Raw genomic sequence first — 22587 nt, forward strand, 5'->3', positions numbered from 1 at the left:
CGTGGGATGAGAGACATTCGGCTTTCTCCACCATGTAAAGATACAATACAAAGACATCTGTCTAAAAATTAGGAACTGAGTTGGCTTTGGTCTTGGACATTCATCCTCCAGAACTGAGGAAAGTTAATTTTTAGTGTTTAAGTCACTCAGCTTGTGGCCTTTTCTTGTAACAGAGTTAACTCACAGAAGTATGAACGTTTGGTTGTTTTACTTGACTCCATAAAGCCTTAGAGAATACAGAATCCGACAAGGGTTGGGTAACAGGCGAACCACTTCAAATAGCATGATGCTTTTCTTATCCTTAAAACTATGCAAATGTTACCATAGTCTTTAAAAGTTGAATGAAAGTCTCCATCCAAATTCATAAACATTGCTGCAGACCAGAGATGAGTTGTCTCGACACAAGGGACAACTGGACATGCTCTTTGCACCACACAAAGGAAACAATTACCCTTCTGTGTGGTAAAATAATCCACCAGCTAGAACAATGACTACCTGAAGAAAAAAATATAGGAAAATTTACTCAAAAGGAAAACCCTTAGGATCAGGTCACCTTAGAATAGAGCTAGTCATTAAGAGCTACAACTAGGTGCATGGCTGCATGATCCCACCACAAAATTCCTTGGCCCTGAACAATGCGGAAAAAAAGATCTGACTGTCTTCCCCCCAAAAACGCAAAGGTTCACGTTTCAGATTTAAAAAAAAAATATAATTTAGAAAAATGATAACTACAGACAATACTCTGCTAAGAACAAAAGCTGAAATGAAAAAATATTTATGGACAGTCCCATAAATCATGTGGAGGCTTTGAAACATCAACACCCAACAGGAAATGAAAGGCCTTCGGAAGACTGGAGGACAGTGGCAGCCTGGCTTCTGCCCACACCCCTCTGAACTGAAAAAAAAGGTCCTTATTTTTAGTAAGATTGCTATCACAATTGCAAACAGCACTTCTGGACGTGTGTCTGCAGCCTAGGGCCAGCATCTCTGTGGTGTTGTGGAGCCAAACCCACCAGAACATTCTGTTTTTTCAGAAGTAGCTTTGTCTCAAAATACATTCACACAGAGAGCAGGGAGGACTACAGCATCTGAGGAGCATTCCAAACAGGGAAATCTGGAAGAAGACTCAAGGAGTCTCCTGCAAAGAAATCTTTTTAGCTCTGAGTGAATTCCTCTGAAATTAGTGGTTTGTCTTGAAATGACAGCAATTGCAAGAACTGTGGCCAACGATCCTTTGCTTGCCTGCTTCATGGGAATATCTTCAGCCTCAGAAAAACATGGTACAGGAAATTTTATGGCACAAAAAATGTTTTCAAAGACTTATGAGCCTCTCTTTCAAAGATACATGAAGCAAGAAAAACAGTAAGAAAACAAAACTGGTCTTTGATCAGGATTTTCCAGATCTTGGAAAATGTGTGGGGTGTTCCAATTCCACAAAGTATTGTTTCTGAACAAGGAAATGTACCTCAGTTTTCCAAGCTACCCTCCAAGAAGCAACTTAAACACTTGGAGAAATGCAGTCCAAGATAAATGGCTATGGAGGAAAGATGACTTTAATTTCCTGACTTTATTTAAAAAGATATAATACAAGGTCATGAAACACGATCTCAGACTTCCCAAACCATCACAGATCTTTAAAGATAATCTATTATTTTAATTTTACAATTTTTATGCTCCTGCTGAGACAATTTTCTACCTCTCCAGTAAGATGCCTGATTATAAAAGAAAATGCATGTTCATCATAGATTTCAGACTATAAAGCCTGAAAAAAAAATCCACACAGTGGAATCCAGGTTATATGTCTGAATTAATTCCCTGGGCTCTTCCATGTTCTGGTCTGCAAGTGAAATGCCCCGTGAGACCTGTACATAAAGCTGTACATTTCCTTCAGTGGTTCAGCTTCCTGAACATTGTGCATGTTCCTATAAATAATTTCGTGCCTATTACACCTAAAAGAAACCCCAGTTACAATAATCTCTCCTCAAGTTGAGTGAAATGGTTTCTTTGGTCTGGGTTGAAGCTCTATCTAGGGGAAAAATTGTCTCTCCAGGAGAAGGGCACATCACAAGAGTTCTATCTTCAATGAATTAGTTCACTGCTAGATTCATAATCCAATGGGATTATTGGGAAGTAGAGGTCAGAAGTGGGCCTCACTGGAGGAAGTATGCCCTAGGAGGTGGGGAGTTGAGAGTCATATCCTGTCCCTAGATTTATGTTGAACCAAAATGTAGAAATGAGTCAAGAATCTAACAACTAAGGATAAACAAAATGTGATCTATCTGTATATAGAAAATATTGCTCAGCAAGAAAAAGGAAAGCAAATGTTGATTTATGCTATAGCATTTATAAATGTTAATATGCTGAGTGAAAGAAGCCAGTCACATTTTAGGATTTCATTTTTATGACATCTCTAGAATGGGCTACTCCACAGTGACAGATGATAGATTAGTGGTTGTCACAGGCTAAGAAGATTTACAGTAAACGTGTTTAGTAGCAAATGCTGGATTTCTCATTGGGGAGGATGTTATGTTCTGAAATTACTGTTGTTGGTTACATAAGCCTGTGAATAAACAAAAATGTTGACATAAATTTTAAATCTTCAAGTGGGTTAATTTATCACATGTGAATTATACCTTTGTAAAACTGTCATCGTAGACTGAGAAGATAGTGAAGTGCCTTCTGTAAGCATCAGTGAGGACCTGAGTCAGATTCCCAGCGACCACATAAAGCTCCAGTAAGGCAACCTGTTACTCTGGATCTTGGACTTCACCAGCCAGTAAGGCTAAATCTTCAACCCAAAATTTAGTGAGAGACCTTGTCTCATAAAGTAGAGGATGAGAGATGGCTCATGGAATAAGATGCCCGGGATCTAGATTCCCCAAGGCCCACATACATGCTGAATGGCTGTGGCAGTCTGCCTGTAACTCTGCTACTAGGAAGGTAGAAACAGGATTCCCTGAGCAAGCTAGCTGCTATGGGCTAGCTCCAGGTTCAGTTGAGGGACCCAGCCTCGATGGATGGTCTAGACAGTGATCTAGGAAGACGCCTGGTGTCAGTCTCAGGCACTTGCACTTGCAGGTTCATGCTCATACATGCACACACCCATGAATACATGCACACAACATATACAAACAAAAGTTATTCAAAGCATAGGCAAATTTACTGAGATAACCGGTGTACCATACTCAAGCAATTTTTTCCTGTCCACCAAGCCGCATTCGGTGATACATTTCTTCAGTATGCTTGAAGTTACCTTATAATTACTGCCATTTCCAGGTAGAGTTTCAGATTGCAACTCAAAAATGCTTGGTATTTGGACAATAGAGTTTACACTGAAGCAAGCTAGAGAATAATGAGAGAAATTTTAATTTAATTCACTTGCTTTTTCTGCAAATTCAAAACTAATACAGAGTACCCCCTACTTAGAGAATGCAATAGAGTTAATTACATTCTAAGGTTATATATGTCATAGCAAATTGGTTAATAATTCTATAAATTTCATTGTTGCTAACACTTCTTCCCAGGAAAAGACACAAAGAACATCTACCCCCTCCTCCTAAGCTTCCAAAGATAAGATGAGTTGCATTTCTACCAAAGTTATCTCCAGGGAACCAAAGAGTTTATCAGGCTTCCTTACAGAAGGAATGGTATTCAACACAAGACACCCCAAGACCAAGTTCTCAGCACAAAGAAGATTCATTTGCCCCAGAGGGACAAAGGACAGTGAATAAGGGACAAAGGCGATACAAAGGAGAAGAGGAAGACAACAAGGGAGAGGGGGAAGGGGTATTTGTCCCAGGGGAACAAAGGATTACCTCTGGATAGAGATGAAACAGACAAGGCTCATAGGCAAATGTCAGTTTATAAAGGTAAGAAAGGAACCCTCGTGTTAGGATGCGGTGTTTAATTTTAATTGGGCATGTTAATTGGGGCATCCAAAAGGAGGCTTTTGATTGCTGGACTTCAATACTTTGATAGCTGGACCTTGGTAATCAGCCTCACCTGGAGGAACTGGCCAAATAAGACCTTAGTGGCTAGCTTTAGGAATGTAGTCTAAAACTTCTAAGAGTTTTAGCAAGGCAGACGGAATAGGAGAGAAGGGAAAGACCTACCAGAGCCATGTTTACCATGCTCAGGCTGGCTACAGTCGCTTCTGATGCTCCCCATAAAAAAGCCACAGTAGAAAGTCTTTACTAGCACTGGTAGCTTTCCCATCACCACCTACAGAGGGCTCCTGCCATAGTCTTATATAGTCTAGCCCCTCCAAGGCCAATGTAATTAACACAGCATGGTATATAACAGGTGGTAGGGAGTCAACAAGCTAGAGTAATCATTTGCACTTCTTTAACTCTCCACACGTATTTTGACAGCTCACACATGTTGCCTGTTTGTGCAGTGATGTAACAGAGATGGGGAGAGGGGTTGCAGAGAGAATGGTAAACCTGTGGGAGTGCATGAGTGATCTCCAATGCTTCTGTGGCCACATTTGGGGAAAGGTCACCTGTTTCTGGGGATAGTTTATGCTTAGTCATTTTCACTTTTATATGAAAATACCTTAGTCTATCAAGGGATTTTCATAATAAGGAAAGAACTGGCTATGAAGACTACATGGACAGGGAAGGTTGCATGGAGAACAAGAGAGAGACACTTCATGTACCAGCAGCCCTTCTACGTCAGCACATAACCCATGCACCTAGTAAAGTAGCTTTTCCTCTCTGGATAGGAATGGCAGATGTTCCATGACCCTGTCTCCCTCCTTGTGGGATCCTATTGAATAGTCTGTGACTGAGATTCAGGCCTGAACTGTGTTTCCATCTCACTTCTTCCAGCTCATCATCTTGTTCTCTTGCAGACAACACCTATATTTATGTCTTCCTGCTTTCCAAACCATCTTTTTAAAAGCCAGCATTCCAATGCAAGACAAACTGAACTGTCTTGTCCACAGCCTGCTCCTCCATCCTGTACTCTGTGTTACTAAATTGACAGCCATACAAATTGACAACCAAACCAGGATCATGTTCAGGGTCTCCTTTTAAAGTGAAAGGAAACCCTGAACATGATCCTGAGCACGTTTCCCCCATGGAGCATACCCAGATAACCAGGAGACTTTATCAGTTCAGTCTGTCAGATTTTGTTGGAATTCATCCTTTTCCTTCAGCCCCACATCCCCATCGTCCTGTCAGGATCCTTGGAACCATGTTCCTGCATGGCATTTCTTAGATCTAATCCTTATCAACACTTCCTCCACGATATGTTCATAAGCAGATCTTTAAAACATGAAATACGATTATGTCCAAAACCAACCTCAAAACTCTTTGAAGAGGAGCTTCTTCCCCCCCCTAAGGGAAAGACTAGGCTTAAGTCAATCCCTGCTGTCCTCTCCCCTTCCCTCTTTCTGGAGGTGACTCTCCCAGAGACTCTAAGTTCCTTGGATGAGTCAAGCATTTCTTGCCTCAGAGCAAATGCTGATCACCCCTCCTGGAGGAGTTCTTCCAGTGAGAACCATGCTTACCAGATACTTCCCACACATTGTGATTAAAGAAGATCAACACTAAACAATCTCTGATTCAAGTGTAGCAGATCACATGTAGATAGAAGTAGCCAGTACAACGCCTCTTTGTGTACAGTAAAGATGGCATAGTGTAGAGACATGTGCACACCTCAACCATTTATCACACTGTGTACTACAACACATATTGCAGTGTAGAATATTATGCTACAAATTTCATTGACTTTGTGATGTATTTTCAGTTTTCAACCATGCAAAAATTAAAATGTATTCATTTTCAAAGAATGCTCAGACTCTACACTTTCTCTAGTCTTAAAACAATTCTTGGAAAATTTGATTCCTCTTTATTATGATCAAAGTGCAAAGAATATATAACAAATGTTTTTTTAAAAATGTATTATTTAGTATACTTACAAGACAGGAAGGAAGAAAGACTAGGAGGGAGGAGGATGACAGGAAGATGTGCATTAGAATCTGGATGCAGGCGAATCCCAGCATCTGCTCATTAGATAACTTTGGAAGGTCACATAACTGTGTCTTTGCTTGCTCACCTGCACAAGGAGGGTGGCATTTCATTTGCAGACTGATCATGTAAAGTTCATGAAACAGCATGACTACAAGAGCCACATCTAACTCCTGACTCATGGTGAGTTCTTTAACACAGTTTATTCTTTTCATGTTTATGTATTACATATCTCAGAACACAGACACCGCCACAGGCAATACTTTTTACATAGACATACAAACACCCATTCAGTAACAAAATTCCTGTAAAGAGAGTTCAGAATGAGGCTGACTATTTAGATCCAATATTGTGGGGCTGTTTGTTATGTTTGTTCAGGAATACTGGAGCAAAGCCAAAGTAATTAAATCTCTAACAAATTTAGTAATATAAAAGTCCCAGCCATTGGCCAGAGTAATCACTCAACTTCTGGGAAGAAAGGAGACAGGTTCATTTGCAGTGTCTCATGCTTAATCATTAGTGTTAAATGAATTAGGACCAGAACGAATCAAAGAAGCAAACAGCTGATGGCTGCTGTTTCTGGAAGAGAAAGAAGCAGTTGACGTTCACACAGGTTACAGCAGCCAAAAGGGCCTCTCAGTAAATGGCCAGGCACTTTCTCTCCCTTTAAACTTGTTTTCAATGGTCTTTAGTCTGTGATTACTTAAATATTCATTTACTCTAGGGGCCTTTTTGTGCACCTCTCAGTTTAGAACCTAATCACGTTCCCATTCAATTGGGCTAACAACTAACTTCAAAGGAAGAAATAAGCTATAATATTTCATCCAGACAATTTGACTTTGAGCAAGATAATATAAACAGTTAATTCACTTATACAAATTATGAAATTTAGGTATGAAATAACCAAAGTTTCAAGAGAAATCAGAAAAAGACAAAGACTCTTATAGGCTCATGTGTGGTTATTGATTTACAGACTGAAGGGGTTAGGGTATACATTATACAACAGAATCTATTGTCTTATTTGTTCCGTAAGTCTGTCTTATAATTTCCACCACTATATTTTGTATTTGTTTGTCTTTCTGCATAACTGTGCTGATTGTACACTTGCAACTTCGTAATTGGTGACCCAGTTGCATTTTACAATCTGGCTAGAAATATCGAGATAATTAGCATATATCTTTCCTTTGGTCTTTCAAAGGGTATTATAATCACTAAATTTAAATTCCTGTGGGGAACCACAGAGGGTGGAATCCTCTGAACTAATTATAAAATAATCCTCTTTTTTTCCCTCTTATTTTAAGGGTGGACTACAGTGTAGGTTGGCATAGGCCTACACTTGAAGGATTATTCATTTGATTCTGGCCACGTTTATGCTTGTTGTCTCCACTGGAAGTGTTTTAAGAGTTTCCTTAGTAATGCATTCTAAGGATAAGAAGCCTATATACTTCATCAAGTTGGAAGATTGATTTACTTCCTATAAGAAAATCTTTTGTATTTCCATATAAGAACACAGAAACGTATGACTGTAGGTATGTACACATGTGTATATGACTGTAAGAAAACCATATAGGAAAGTGTTAGAGATTTTCTGTTGTCACAAAATATACTTGGTAAGAATGAAAAGATATAAAAAGACCTTAACTTTGAGTTATAGGAAATATCACAAAGAGGTAACATGTTACTGGAGGAGAAGCCGAGAGAAAGTTCTGGAAGCCCAGGCATGGCCAAGCTGAGTCTTGAGCAGAACTCCATGGCAATGACTTCCTCTCTAGGAAAGATCTTTGGGATATCTTGGGACCACGAGAGCCAGCACATGTTGTACCAGAATCTGCTACTGATTCCTAACGTGATTCCTAACATGGATGTGAATCATACAGAGCAGAGTGTGCAGAGAGGTGAAAATGGTCTTATCAGGTCCAAGGCCTGCCTTGGCATCCCTTTCTCTAAAATGTGGTTTAATGTCTTCTCACAGACTTACCTGTTTGGACACTTGGTCCCAATCTAGCAGCAGTCCTGGAAGGTTGTTGTGAGAAGTGAACTCCTGGAGGGTTGTCCTTGAGGCTCTTAGCCTGTCCACACTTCCTGTCTATCTCTGCTTTCTTTATATGGCTAAAACCCGATCATACTCCTATCACAATGCCTTCCCCACCTTGATGAGCTGTAAAGGCTAACCAAACCCTTTCTCTCCTAAATTGCTTCTTGTCTGGTATTTTGTCACAGCAACAAGTAACTGTGTGTGTACAAAAATGATTTAGCTCTCACAAAATAATTTGCATTCCATTCTTGGATAAGCAAAATTTTGAATGGCATTGAATCACATTGCTTTGCCATAGAGCACTGTTACGAGTATCCATAGATAATGTCCAAAAAGATGTTAGCTTTGTCAAAGTGATTATGAAATGCAGTGTATGTTAGATATTTAACTTGGGGATTCCCCTAGACAAATTAAAGTCAATGAGAAAGACGGCAGTAGAAATACATGAGAACGTGTGCTTGCAAAATGTATGTGGAAGTAGAATGCTGTGCCATACACTTCAGCCAGAACAAAAATTCAAGAAACAAAGATAACTGTGTAAATTAAAATTCTCTCAATTGCTAATGTCAGAAAGCAACTCAACTAAACAGAGATTTATTTCTTTTGCATACTGGCAAGACATGGAGATGGCAGCTTCCAGCACTTCAGTGATTTCAGTGGGTCAACTGTAGGAGCACCAGCACCTCCTAGATTTCTTCATTTCTCCTTTCAAATTTACAAGGTGATGGAAATAGTCCACATATGAGATGTTGGGAGCCCTCAGCACCATTTCTGTCTTTGGAGACCACCCAACAGACTTCCAGTTCATCTTCAATTCCAGGTGAGTTGGAATAGCTACTGTGTTGGAGGCAAGGAAGGGTGAAAGGGCTTGGCAATGGCTAACAGGGTAGCCAATGGATAGTATTTTCAATGTTTACCTTTAAGAACTTGCACTGAGATCTTATGTTGGTGGCTTCTTGTAGGACCATGAAAGGCAGCCTGGTTTCTGGTTGAACTAAGGTTGGAAACACTGTGACCCTGAGGGATAGTAGGTGTTTTGCCTGGTTCCCGGACACTAGGCTCCTGACACAAGGCTGCAGCCCTCCATAGATTTGTGGCCATCACTCATGTAAGGGTAATGCCCCAAGCCCCTCTACAGGTAGAGGATATGAACACTGATTGTGTAGCCTCAAGACAGATCTCCATTTTGATGAAGTATCTAAAGGCCAGAAGGGCTTAGCCAATTAAGCTTTCCTTCCCAAACACTCCTCCCTGCAAAAGGTATTTAATCTCAGGCCCTCTCTGAGAAACTGGGGTACGGTTTTTACTCATCTACTCTCCACTATGACAATAAAAGCCTTAAAACCATGGACTTCTTCTTTCTTTCAGAGGTCCTGAGGTCAATTCCCAGCAACCACATGGTGGCTCACAACCATCTGTAATGGGATCTGATGCCCTCTTCTGGTGTGTCTGAAGACAGCTACAGTGTACTCATATAAATAAAATAAATAAAACTTAAAAACAAGGAATGTTAAAAAAGATACAGTAAGGAGATATGAACTATAAGTTGAAAGGGGTACAGTAAGGAACTACAAAAATTGGAGTGACACCTAGAGATTCCCATGTGATACACATGTAAATGATGCTATCTCAAGCAAGGGATGGTCTAGAGTCAAGGGTCTAGATGCGGAGGGAATGTGGGCGCGGGGGAGGATGTGATTTTCTTAGGGATATGGGATATTTGGGGATGCTTACATTATACCCAATAGAAATGATACCTGACTTAATAACATCCAGGGGGAAAATCTGAGCTAAAAAGAAAAATCTAGAACCGCTTATGTGCCAGAACAAGACAATAAAGCCTGGGGCCTGCAAGGCCAAGCATGCCATTTCAAAGTAGCCCCATACAGACATTTTTCCTTACCACAGACTGAATTGCCCAGTTTCACACATCACTTTTTCCAGAACATGTCATAGTTTATCATGTACAATTGGCCTCAGTATTCTTCCACTTGTTTAAATTTGTTTCTCCCAGTGCAGCACTCCCGGTGCTCAGTGGACATTTGCAGAATAGTACCAGTGATCAAAACAGGAGCAAGCTGACTTCCTGTCCTAGAGGCTCCTTGCTCTTTGGTTGGTCTGAAGGCCTTTCTCCTACATCCAGCTCCTCGGCCTCTGCCTATGCTGCTCCCACATGGGAAGGATGCCTCTCTGTGTGTCAGAATGAACCTGTCCTTTCTTGTACTTAAAATAAAACTAGCTTTATTCTGATTTCACTGAATACTTCCTGAGGAGAAAACTGGTCTTATTTCTTCAGCACTGATAAATGAACGTTAAAGGTTTTTGGTTTTACCAAGCTAAGAACATACACAGGCTGGACCTGGGCCTCCCCACACATATGGAACAGATGTGCAGCTTGACCTTCATGTGGATCATGAACACCTAGAGCAGGGGCTATCCCAAAATCTGTTGCCTGCATGTGGGATATGTTCTTCTAGCTGGGCTACCTGTCTAGCCTCAGTGGGAGAGGAAGTGCCTTGTCTTGCAGAGACTTCAAGTGCCAGGGTGGGAGGATACCCAGGGAAGGCCCCACCCGCTCAGAGGAGAATGGGAGGGGATGACCGAGAGGGGACAGTGAGCAGAATGTAAAATGAATAAATATTAAAAAATTAAAAAGGTTTTCAGTCTTGTTTTGTTTCATTTTTTTTTCCTTTTGTGTGGTTGGGGTGGAATAGAGTTGGGTTTTGTTTTGGGGAGTTTTTTTTGGTGATGCTGAGGATTGAATCCCAAATTTTACATGTGGTAAAATTTCTTTTGAGTGAAGATGCTAAGTATAAATGGATTTCAGAGGACATTGTGAAATTGGTGTCACTTTGATTTCCTTATCTAGAAGAGTGCACACGTGATAGGTTGGTTTTAAGGGACTAAACTAAAAATTTTAAAGTTAAGGCATTTCCCACCAAAATACACCTCTCCTCCCTTTATGCAAGGCAGATCTTCAAAAGGGACACAGAAGCTGTATCTCTGCTATTGTCTATGTACACTGTCTTCTGTTGTGGAAAATATTAAAAAAGAATCCACGCTATTGCCAGCATGGTGCCGAAAGGCTGGCCAGCCAGGCACCTGCAGGCAATGGCCAGCCTATTCTCACCTCATGGAGACTCTGACTCAAGAGCTCCGAAATCTCTCCACCCAGCTCACTAAGTTCCTTCTGGTGGGTTGCAACCACGCCAGCCCCATGCTTCAAAACTCCCATGCTCTTTTGTGGTGCACATCTGGCAAACCCACACTTTGCCGCCGCTGTACCTTTCTCACTGGAACCCAGTCGAGCCGCCATGTGAAGGAAAACACCACACAAACTTAGTTCAGAATCAATGGTAACTCAATCGCTGGGTGCAACAACTAGAATCCTAATCTTGTAAGTCACATTAAATCTAAACCCTCCTGTGGCAAATCCTGGTGGATTCGCCATTTAAACCGGGAGACACTAGTAGCTACATCTTGTCCTCTCCCGGTGGATGGATAGCCCTGGTGTTGCTTGTATTTTGATGCGAATTCTGCTTTCCCAGGAGGGGCTGCGGCCCAGGAGTGAATCCCTTACATGGGTGACTTCTTGTGAACCTTCTCCCCACCTTAACTTGTAAAATAAAGGTCAGAGCGGGTGATTGGGCAGTAGAAGGGAAGGTGGAGCTGAAAAGTTTGGGGGAGGAGGAGGAGAGAGAGAAGGGAGGATGACAGAAGAGGTAAGGAAGGAAAATGGAGGAGAAAGACGATTCAGATTCTGTGTGGCTTTAATTAGCCAAAGGTAGCTATGAATATCCTAAAAGGATAGAATAATTGGGATAACTTGTCTAATATAGGTAGGCAGCTTATATCATTATGAATTGGCTCAGATATTATTATATGGGCATCTCGTGAGTTGAGAATTTATTATGTATAAATCTGATTAATTATAAGCTTCTAGAGTTTTGATTTACTGAGTTAAGGGGATTTGTGACAACTAGCTGCAGGGGGTTGGTGGCTGAGAAGGAATAGCTTTGAGACAGGCAACCGAACCTGGGAAGACCCTGCCTGGGGCTGGCCTAGAGGCAGCAAGACCGCAAGGCAGAGAGTAGCTGGGAATAGCACAGGATGGAACCATTTTTTAAATATTTCCTGCAACAGTCTTCAGTTTCAGTCTCTTGCTGACTTTGATGTAGAACAGTTCACAAACAGCTGGTCACAGAGAAGCCTCGGAGTCTAAAATTGGCAGAAAAATAATTTGTGGCTTCTGCCATGATCTTCTTTTGACAATTTCTCAAAGAAAAATCCACTTCACCGAACTTGCTCTCAGTGGAGGTAAAGCAGTATACTTTCACAGAACTTTTAGTATCTTAAAAACACCTTTACTGATTTCAGTTTAACATGATGCTGACACACAGAAGTGCTTGCTGTGCTGTGTACTTGGTCCTTATACTAGAAGACTGTGATGTGGCTTGTATAGAGATTTAGTGTTAAGACAGCCCAGGCTCAGGAGTTGATACTTATAGCCACGAGTCCAGCACTAATGAATGGTAAGCATAAGTTTTTGTTTTTGATGTTATGAGATACGGTCTCAATAGGTAGTCTGACTAGTCTGGACTCTGTACTACACACACCAGGCTGGCTTTGAATGTGTAGAAGGCCCTCCTACCTGTCTCTCCAGTGCTGCCATTACAAGCATAGACTACTATTTCCAGCCAGTTCAAAGTTAATAGTCTTCAAACAGTGATACACTGAAGTGAGGTTATATGCAGACTTTCGATGAAGTACAATCACTTAAACAACAATAGGACACGATTCTAAGTTGGTTATCAAACCCAAGTTTCAGGCTAGCAGAAGTAAATAGTTCTAAAGTGCCAAGACTTGCAAACGCTTCTTAGAAGGTTACTTAAACTCCAACCTGTGAGCCATTTGTAACCCATCCATAACAAAGGAGCTGTGCCACCAAAATCTATCACCAGATACCTGGTTCAGCTGACATTTTCCACAAGAAACACTGACTCCTTCTAAGTCCTTTCAGACTGCTGAGCCAGTGCTGCTGACTTAATCTCCAGTGTGGTTAGAATTCCACTGTTAACTGGGAAAACTCGGTGGGGAAGTCATTAAAAGGACAATTCCATTGCCTTCTATGCACCAGATGTTCCAATCCCACCCATGCAGATCCATCCAAAACAGCAGCTTGAGTTTTGTGGGATATCACACTTCAGGTATGCCTGATGCTCAGAGGGGCTCTCCAGAGTCAGGGCAAATGACACATCTTGATAAACTCGTTCTTCAATCTTGGCAGGGAGAAGAGTAAAAATTAAGGTAGCTTCAGATTAATTCTCTCAAAAGACATTTATTTCCACACTTCAACATGGCAAATTTGTAAATTTGCTTTTATGGAAAAACTGTTTTTTATTGTGTACAACCACTAGCTACTGTTTTACAATAAACAATGTTCCAAGGAAAGGTATGAGAATTTACAACTTAGTAGCCCATTAACTAAGGGAAACACACAAACTATCTCAGAATTCTTCAGAAAAAAATACAGACAATAAAATGTAATTTTACACAAGTGACTTAAAATTAAATTTTCAAATGCTTACTTTTGGCATCTGGCATAATACTTTTTAAAGTTTTTCAATAAAATATCACCATTTGGGAAAGTAACCACATTTCCTAATGACTGACTAATGACTTTACCTGAATTAACACTGATGGAAAGTACAAAAGCAATCAATAATTTACCAACAGCTTCTCGATTTCAGAAACACAAGAGTTAAATTTAGCATCTTCAGTGTTTGGCTTCTTGGACCAACAGACTACTTCTTAAAGAATGTATGTGCATACTTATTATTCAGATAAGAGGGCTCCTTTGGCACCTGAGTTGAGCATAAAACACAAGAATATCTAACATGTAACTGTTTAAAGGCTATATTTTATCTATCTATACATATATACATATACCTGTACACATACACATATGCACATACATATACAAAAGGCAAACAACTTTTCCTTTAAAAATAACAAAGATGTAAAAGGAACTCAACGTTTAGTCAAACAAAGACACCAATGCTCAATTTAAATAGTTTAAAGTTATCTAAAGAATTTGGAATTTTATTAACAATTTCAAGAATTTACAGGTTGTTAGACTAACACCAACTTCAATACAGAGGCTTTTCATTTGTTTTGGCAATGGAATCTGATAGAGTGGCATATTTATGAGATGTTATCTTAACATGATGTTATTACAGACCTTAAAATGGACACCAGTGGGAAATCTCCAAGGCAGTCCCCAGGCCCCTCCCATCAGGATTGAACATAGATATTGACCACGGACAACACTGGACACTCTCATGTGTTGTGTTCAGCAGAACACATACACAGGGAGTCTGAAGACAGCTGCATGTCACTCTTCCTCACTCACTAGAATTTCACACAAGAACTCCAGAAGTGCCTATGCTCTAAACGATGGGCTTGTATCCTGAGACTTAGGAGGCACCCAACACTAAGTCAGCTGCCTGAATTTAACATTTCCCTTTATGAATATGTCTGACTGAAATTAGAACACATTTGGTACTATCCAATTCTCCTCTACTCTGATAACTCTACAGGATGAAGGCCTCTTTTATTTTGATACCATGTATCTTGCAGATCTTACTAGATCTGATAGATGATGTATGTACAAAATACATGAGTTGGAAATGACGTCAAGCTTTGAGTCAGTTTGCAGAGAAACAGCCTGGATCAGTCTGACTTCCTCCCTGCTCTGGTTGACTGTGCCCTCTCATGGAGTGCATGGCACACAAAGAAAACCGTAGTTTCAAGCTATTGGTGACTGGGAAACATTTTCCATTAAAAAATGTCTCTGGAGTAGTTATAATGCAGTACATATTGTGGTTTACCCTTGACAGCATTTCCCCAAACAAATTCTCTGTTAATAGAGTTATGGTATAGGGCTTACCTTAGAGAGAACCTACTAAATTCCTGTTTTCAGTTTGTTCAATCTTTACTAACCATAATATAACCCATTTTATAAGTTTGGCTGAATTTGAATTCTTTCAGTTGCATGCACAATTTATATTTTTGTCATATATTTAAATATTTTTCTCTATAAAATAATTTCAGGATAGGAAATGATATGCTAGCTAATAGAAGCCTAGCATTCAAACTGTTCCTTAAGTTCTTCTAAGCAAAAGTGCATTTATAATATAAACATATTATATATGAGGCTACAAACACAATCTCACACCAGAGAAGATTTCAAATTTCCAAGTCAGTCCAGATGAGTCACAGAGAAAAATGCTAACAGAACAAATCTGGAACGAGTTCATGGGGGCTGGGCAAGGAGTCGTCAAATCGAAATCTTTTAGAAACTAAGCTGCCATCCTCAGGGATGTTTTCCTTGTCCTCCCGGTCTCCACAGCTTCCATTACAGGAGGACTTGGGGGTCTTATCCTCTGAGGACCTGAGGGTCAGATCCTGAATTTGAGAGGAACCTGAAGTTTCCTCAGGATGAAACAAGCTTCCAAAGTCCCACTGCTGCAGCCATGAATGGGAAAGGCAGGACTCTGCTGTTGGTCTTTTCCTTTGGCAGAAAGCAGAGGAAAAGGTGAGCACTCAAGGCAAGCTGAGCATGTCTTCCAAGTACACTTAAAAATGAACACGAAGGCTGGTTGTGGTGGCACACACCTTTAATCCCAGCACTTGGGAGGCAGAGGCAGGAGGATTTCTGAGTTCCAGGCCAGCCTGGTCTACAGAGTGAGTTCCAGGACAGCCAGGGCTACACAGAGAAACCCTGTCTCGAAAAAACAAAAAAAACAAAAAAACAAAAAAACAAAAACGCAAAGACAGTACATATAGTAAAGTCCAAGCAGAATGGTGGATATATCTTATTGAATGCTTATGGATACGGCAGGGCTACTTCACATGCATCTAATTTTTTATTTAATCATCACAAGAAATCTAAGAAAGAGGTACCACTGCTGACATTTAACAGGCCATTGGAGGGAAGATACAAGATTTGGTTTGAGGTAAATTTCCCAAGCCTGTCACTGTAACATGCCACAGTCTGGATACTGACTTTAGTCCCCCAAAGGACCCTGTATTAAAGACATGGCCACCAGTCTGTGGCATTGCTGGAAGGTGGTGGAACCTTTAAAAAATAGGGCTTACTGAGGTCAGTTAGAGCTCGGTCACATTATCTCCTGAAGGAGCACTCATTGCTTTCTTTGAGCACTTGATAATACATTTTACTTTTATTAAACAAAACCATTTTATTGTAATGAGCTCACAAATAAAGATTTCATGCAGTTAGATTAAGTAGCCATTCAAACAAACATTTGCCCAGTCACAAACTATTCATCTAAGTGAATGTCTGCATAGTTAAAATGGCATGCTGCAGCCATGGAGCTTCACCTAGGGTTTACACTTTCACTGTCAGCCACATTTTTATGCACTTATCCATCACACGTGCGTTTACACACACGCGCACACACACACACACACACACAAAGAGAAAACTGTGACAGGGTTGAAACCAGATGAACAATTAACCATATGTCCTCTTTCATGGCTCATGTGTCTTTGGCCTGCATTCCGCCCTTCCTCACCACTTAATAGCACCCTGTCTTGTTCTCCTTCCTAGATGTTATACTATACCTACACTTTAAGCTCTGCACATATATATATATATATATATGTACATATTATAATCTAAGATCTGCATATGAGGCAGAACATACGGATATTTTCCTTTAGTTTGAAGCACCTCACTTCATATTCTACTTTCTAAGTTCACTCATTTACCTTCCTGCAAATTTCATGGTTTTTCTTTACAACTGAATAATATTTCATCTTATATATGTACCACATTTTCATTATCTATTTATCTATCGATGGACATCTCTGTTTGTTCTATTTCCTTTCTATTGCAAATACAGCACCAATAATCATGGATGTACAAATATCTCTATGGTAGGATATAGTTCCTCTGGGCCTCTGTCCAGATATGAATAGCCGAGTAATACAATATTTTATCTTGAATTTTAGAGAATCTACACATTGACTTCCACAGTGACTGTATTAACTTGCACTCTCACAATCAGTGAATAAGGATTTCTCTGTCCCTACATCCTTTCCAACATGGGTTATCTGGTTTCTTGATGATAGCAGCTCTGACTGGTGAGGTAGTAGCTCAAAGTAGACAATACATCTTTTAATTACCTTTCTACATGAATACAGAATTAAAGGTATTTTATTTATCGCTCTTCCATAGTAGTATATATACCACAATCTGTCTAACCAGATACCTATTGGTGCTTTCAAAATCTTGATGTTATAAACAATGACCTAATGAACACTAAGGAAAGGCTTTCTAGAGATTTAGTTGATCATCTCCAGAGTATAAATTTATTTTTGTATTCTGAAACATGGTTTTAGGTCCCCTCCTAATTACCTCTAATACTCAATAATACCAGGATCTTCTAGAAAATTATAGAAAATAACTAAGTTTTTATAGTATTCAGGATGTACCTTTTGAACTTTGACCTTTCTTTCTTAGTCTTTATTATATAAACTAGTTTTCAGTGCTTGGGAATCACATAAGTGAAGGAAACTCTACCATTTGGCCTTGCCCTCAGCCCATAGAATTCAAATTGAGTAAGGTGAGACAGAAAAGATAACTATTCCCATAAATATTTTCTTGGAAGTACAACTTAGAAAACCACTAGCCAATGACAATGACGACCTGTCATGGTCTACAGAGCAATGGGAGCTGCTCTTGATTTTTAGATTCCTTTATTACAGAATAAACACTTGATTTATTTTTAAGTTCTTTCAATTTGGAAAATCTTTGGTGGAACTATAAATCAGTGACTTATTTTCAGCACTTATGCTTTAAAACAGTAACTTAAATCTTGAAAAGATAGTCTTCAATGATATTTATCCAATACTTTGAATTTTAAGATTACTTTCTGTTATTCGAAAGAAGGAAAACATCTACAAACTCAAAGATTAAACAGCAATCATTTGGTAGATAGATATTTCTAATCTTTTGCTTTTGTGTATAGTTTTTTTATAATTAAAGTAGTAATGTACTTACTACAGAAAATTTAGAATATAGGCAAAGACTATTTAAGAAAACAAAAATGGCTTATAAACAAAAACCATAATTTTACTCTTTATATAAAGTAAGTATTTATGTCCAATATATACCCTGAAAGAGTTGTCTGGAATCAAACTAATCCAATAAAATATTCAGGAACCTATCTCTTTTCTTGCAGATAAAGAAACTGAGTTCTCTAGGAGACTATATGTCAAAACTAGAAGTCTAGAAAGTGAGACCAATGGCCTGCAGGTTGCAGCTCTAGGACGTCTTAAACAAGAGCTGTGCCTCTCCTTGCCTCGAAACTGCCAATGACCAAGGGTCTGGAGCTAGGGTCACGTCCTTTCTCCAGTAAATACCATGATTCATTACAGTTTTAGCACATACCATGGTGAAAGATACTCTGTACTTCCTGGCTGTCTTTTTTTTTCTTTTTAAGCAATCAAAATTTGCTTAATTTTTATATATAAAATAAAGCCACACATGAATAGACATTTACTCCTTTAAGATCTGGTAATTGGTAAATTTTGTCTATTATGTAACAGGCCAATTTAACTGGAAATCATTCACACTGAAGTCCCATTGTAGTAAGCCAAGGATTAGCAGTTGCTTGAGAAAACATTATCTCAAATCTTACCTTCATTCTAAGCTTCCTGTTGTAAGTTTTTTGTTTTCTTTCTTTTTGCTTAGAGTTATATATTTTTTATTTAATGGACTTTCATATCAACTTTCTTCACATTTTACCAATGTATAATTTTATATAACTTTAGAATGTACCTTTCTTGTGAATTTAATGTTAATTTTATTTTACTGTCATTTTTTAGTTTTATAAAATAGGTTTCACTGAAATAATTCTATATGTACACATAATAGGTTTTATTACTGAGACCCCCTGCCCCACTTCCCCATAACCCCTCCCTCTTTCTTAGCAGTTCCTTTCAACTCATGCCAATCTCCAACAGTTTCCAAACATGGGATAAAGAGACATGACTTCCATTTTTGTGTAGAATGCATCTTTATCAGGCATCTGGTATTTGTTTTGTAACAGCATTTAATTAAGGTCATTACTTACTCTGGATTCTTTACTAGGAGGCTCTGGATGAAGTCTGTGGCCAGTTGTGAAACTGATGAAAACATTTCTTCTGAATAATCTACATTTACTTGAGAAATATTCAGATATGTTTCTTGATTATCTTCTCCTACAAATGGTGATGTATGAGTTAACAACATATACGCTATTATGCCAATATTCCTGAAAAACAAAGAAGAGAGAAGGGAACTTAAAATGCACATTAATTTAACAGTATTTATAGAGAATACAATTAATAGTCCACAAGTCTGGCAAAGCTTAAAAAATACTTAAATTGCTTCTAGAGATTACTGTACCATAAAAACTAAAATAGTTGTGTTGTATTTGCCTCACCAAGAGAACAGGGAGTCCACAGATATGTTACATATAACTTCGACATAATCCACTGAGTATATCATTTTATCTACAGCCTTCAGTACAGACATTTGTTCGTTTGCCCCATGACAATAATGATCTGAGAGATGTAGCCAGGGTTCTGTGAAAAAGGCTGCAAGTTTAGCAAAGCACAAAGCTAAATGGGTACAATTTCTCAAAGCTGTAAATATGTTAAGAACAAGGCCAGCCAGGAGCCAGAACAAGTCAGCACACCAGGCCTTACACATGGACTTAGCCATCAGACCTTTTGTACCAATGCAAGCACATCAGTTTCAAAGAACCAGGACAATAAGGCTAAACTGTTCACTTGGACTATGAAGTCAGTTGGTCTCAACAGAAATTCCAATGCCAATACCAGTGCTAGTCCCTGTGAATGTCTCTTGAGATGGCTGCAAGCCCCACAATTCCCTACAGGTGAACCCTTATAAACTTGAGTCTCTGTGTGCTTCTGACCTCATTCTGCTCAGCAAATGCTTAACTCTTCTAGACTCACATAGCTAGGTAGGGCCTCATGCTTTGACTGATGTGTCATCCTAGCTTCTTGAGCAATTTACTTGACTACAGAGTGTGTGTCACTGATACAGGCTGGTTCACTCTTACTCAACTGAGATGATCAATGGGAGGGAGGAGTTTCTATTTCTGTGCCTCTCTCTGGCTCAAGAGCTTACTAAAAGTAGGTAAAAATCCTTTAATGGTACCTTTTGAATAAAATTTCTGAAAGAAAGCCTTAGGAGAGTTGGTGGGCTAGCCAACTCAGCTATCTGAACTGGCCGACCCCAAAACTTGCAATGAACACTTGCAAGTGAAGATGCACGGACAGAGGGATATACTGTGGGACACACTGTGACACACTCCAGCTTCCACAGTGAGACGTTTTCTATGCTTTGGTGTGTGTGTGTGTATGTTTTACTTTAGGGGAGGAGGTGAGGCTGTAAGGGTGACGGGTGACTATGAAGAGAGAAGGAGATGAGCGGGACTGGGGTGTATGATGTAAAATTCACAAAGAATCAATTAGAAATATTTTAAAAGCCTTATTTTTACTGTTAAAGCTATTTTTAAAATACTAAATATATATTATTCAATTTTGAAAGGTTGTTATTAGGCCTCCAGTAGGGTCTTACCACATATCTGTTGCTGTGGTAATGGGATCATAGTTGAGGATTTCTGGAGCTGAAAGAGAAAATTAAACTAAGACTCAACACAGGCAAACTTTAAAACATGATAATCACCTTGCATTAAATTAGAACTTGATTTGTTATGAAAGGCAGAGTAATACAAACCCAATAGAAATTTAGTGAGGTTTTACTTTGAAATTAGACACTAAGAGCTATCTAATACTTGAAAATCTGACTAAGTGGGCTGTGGACCAAGTCAGTGCTGTCCTAGAGGAGCTTGAAGCTCTGCGGGAGGAGAGCCAGTGCGTTAAAGATGACCGCAGAAAAAGCATTAGGAAGAAATGAAATGGCGGGAGCATAATCTTTACAAGTACAGTTTTATTGCTTTTTATTAACTTATATTATCTTGTTGGCTTCATGTAAGCTTATCTCTTAAAGGTAAAACAGATCGTGTTCTTATGACATTAAAGAAAAAAAATCTTATGAATGCCAAGATTTTTCAAGCAGATTAAATATTCTTAAGTTATCAACAACCTAACTTCCTAAGCAATTTCCACCTGTCTCTTTCCTTGTCCCTCCAAAATGTAACGTAAATTATCTATACTTCCTGAACCTTACAGTGATCTTCCAATTAGTAAATCCCCAAATAGTATTTATAGCTAAAAAACGACTGTTTCTCAATATGATTTTATAATCTCTTCAAAAAGAACTTTCTCACCTTTAACATTCTCATGATTGAACAATAAGAAATGGTTAAAAATAAAAAAAAGATAGCTATCTCACAATATTTGATGTTTATCTGCTTTTCACACATCTTAAGAATTTTTTGTGTGAGTAATCAAAAACTTGTTAATTTGGTACATTATCCTAGATTACCTCATCATCTTTTCTGGTATCCTTTTGCCCAGAATCCTCCTCCTTACAGCCCTACTGAAAACTCTCTCGTTTGAAAACAACAGCGACAAACAATGAACAGCACCTGCAAAACCAAAGGTTGCACTGCACACAGCTCACCCAGCTCGGGCCAGGAGCAGACAGAAGTAGATGTGAGAGCCACTTCAGCCGGCCTCAGAGGTCCTGTTTCTCTCATCTCTATCTTTTGCCTATTTGCTACTGATTTCCCTCTTACGCTTTCCTCTTTTCCTTACACACACAGCCAGTATAAACATGTAATATACTTTTACACTTAGCCAATGTCCTGTGAGCTGTTCCAAATGCTTACACAGTCCTGTATTCATTATGGCTCATCTAATGAGTCATAATCAAATTTGAATGCATTCAACTTCTGAATCAAATGAGTCCTGGTATTGTGTAATCTAAAATATGTGAGGGCTTTCCTGTTTGTTTTTGGTACTAAGCAAGCACTCTATCTCATGAGCTTCACCTCTATCATAAAATATACTTTTAAAGAAGTATCTTTATAAATTTCAAAATGGTATAAAAATTAAATGGAACTCTTACCTAAGTATTCAGGTGTTCCCATGATTTCCCGAAGCTCACATGCATTTCCAATTTTTCGAGACATTCCAAAATCTACAATTTTTATGTCCCCAAGTGGGTATATACTGCTCAAAAGTATATTCTGAGGCTAAATAAAGCATACAAAATGTGATAAGCAATAGACAATGAAGGAGGGTACTTATCCTATTATAGATTAAAAATAAATGGATTAGAACCTGTTGCTTAGAACTTACACATTTCTTAGATACCTTACCCCAATATCCACTGAACTCCCAAGTAGGAGGAGTACATATTTCATAATGAAGAAATTAAGAAGCAGTCAAGAAGGACTTTTAGTTCATAAGGTGTACCAAATTCTGCCCATGAAAATCTCAAGTGTCAAGCACATGTGTACACATACATACACACACACACACACACAGAGAGAGAGAGAGAGAGAGAGAGAGAGA

At 39.1% G+C, this 22587-nt stretch overlaps 1 protein-coding gene across 1 annotated transcript in view; it reads right to left on the reverse strand.

Moving 5' to 3' along the window:
* Positions 1-13325: 13325 nt before the first annotated feature.
* The window catches only part of Stk17b (serine/threonine kinase 17b), a 27415-nt gene continuing 18153 nt past the window's right edge, over positions 13326-22587 (reverse strand). Inside the window, exons 5-8 of the mRNA XM_028765707.1 lie at positions 22139-22265; positions 20684-20732; positions 19170-19349; positions 13326-15580 (exon numbers count right to left, since the gene is read on the reverse strand). Of these exons, the coding sequence (XP_028621540.1) occupies positions 15298-15580; positions 19170-19349; positions 20684-20732; positions 22139-22265 (639 nt within the window). The 3' untranslated portion in view covers positions 13326-15297. The remainder of the gene's footprint in view (positions 15581-19169; positions 19350-20683; positions 20733-22138; positions 22266-22587) is intronic.

Source organism: Grammomys surdaster, unplaced genomic scaffold (genome assembly GCF_004785775.1).
Source record: "Grammomys surdaster isolate TR1022 unplaced genomic scaffold, NIH_TR_1.0 165, whole genome shotgun sequence".
In the NCBI taxonomy this organism is placed as follows: Eukaryota; Metazoa; Chordata; class Mammalia; order Rodentia; family Muridae; genus Grammomys; species Grammomys surdaster.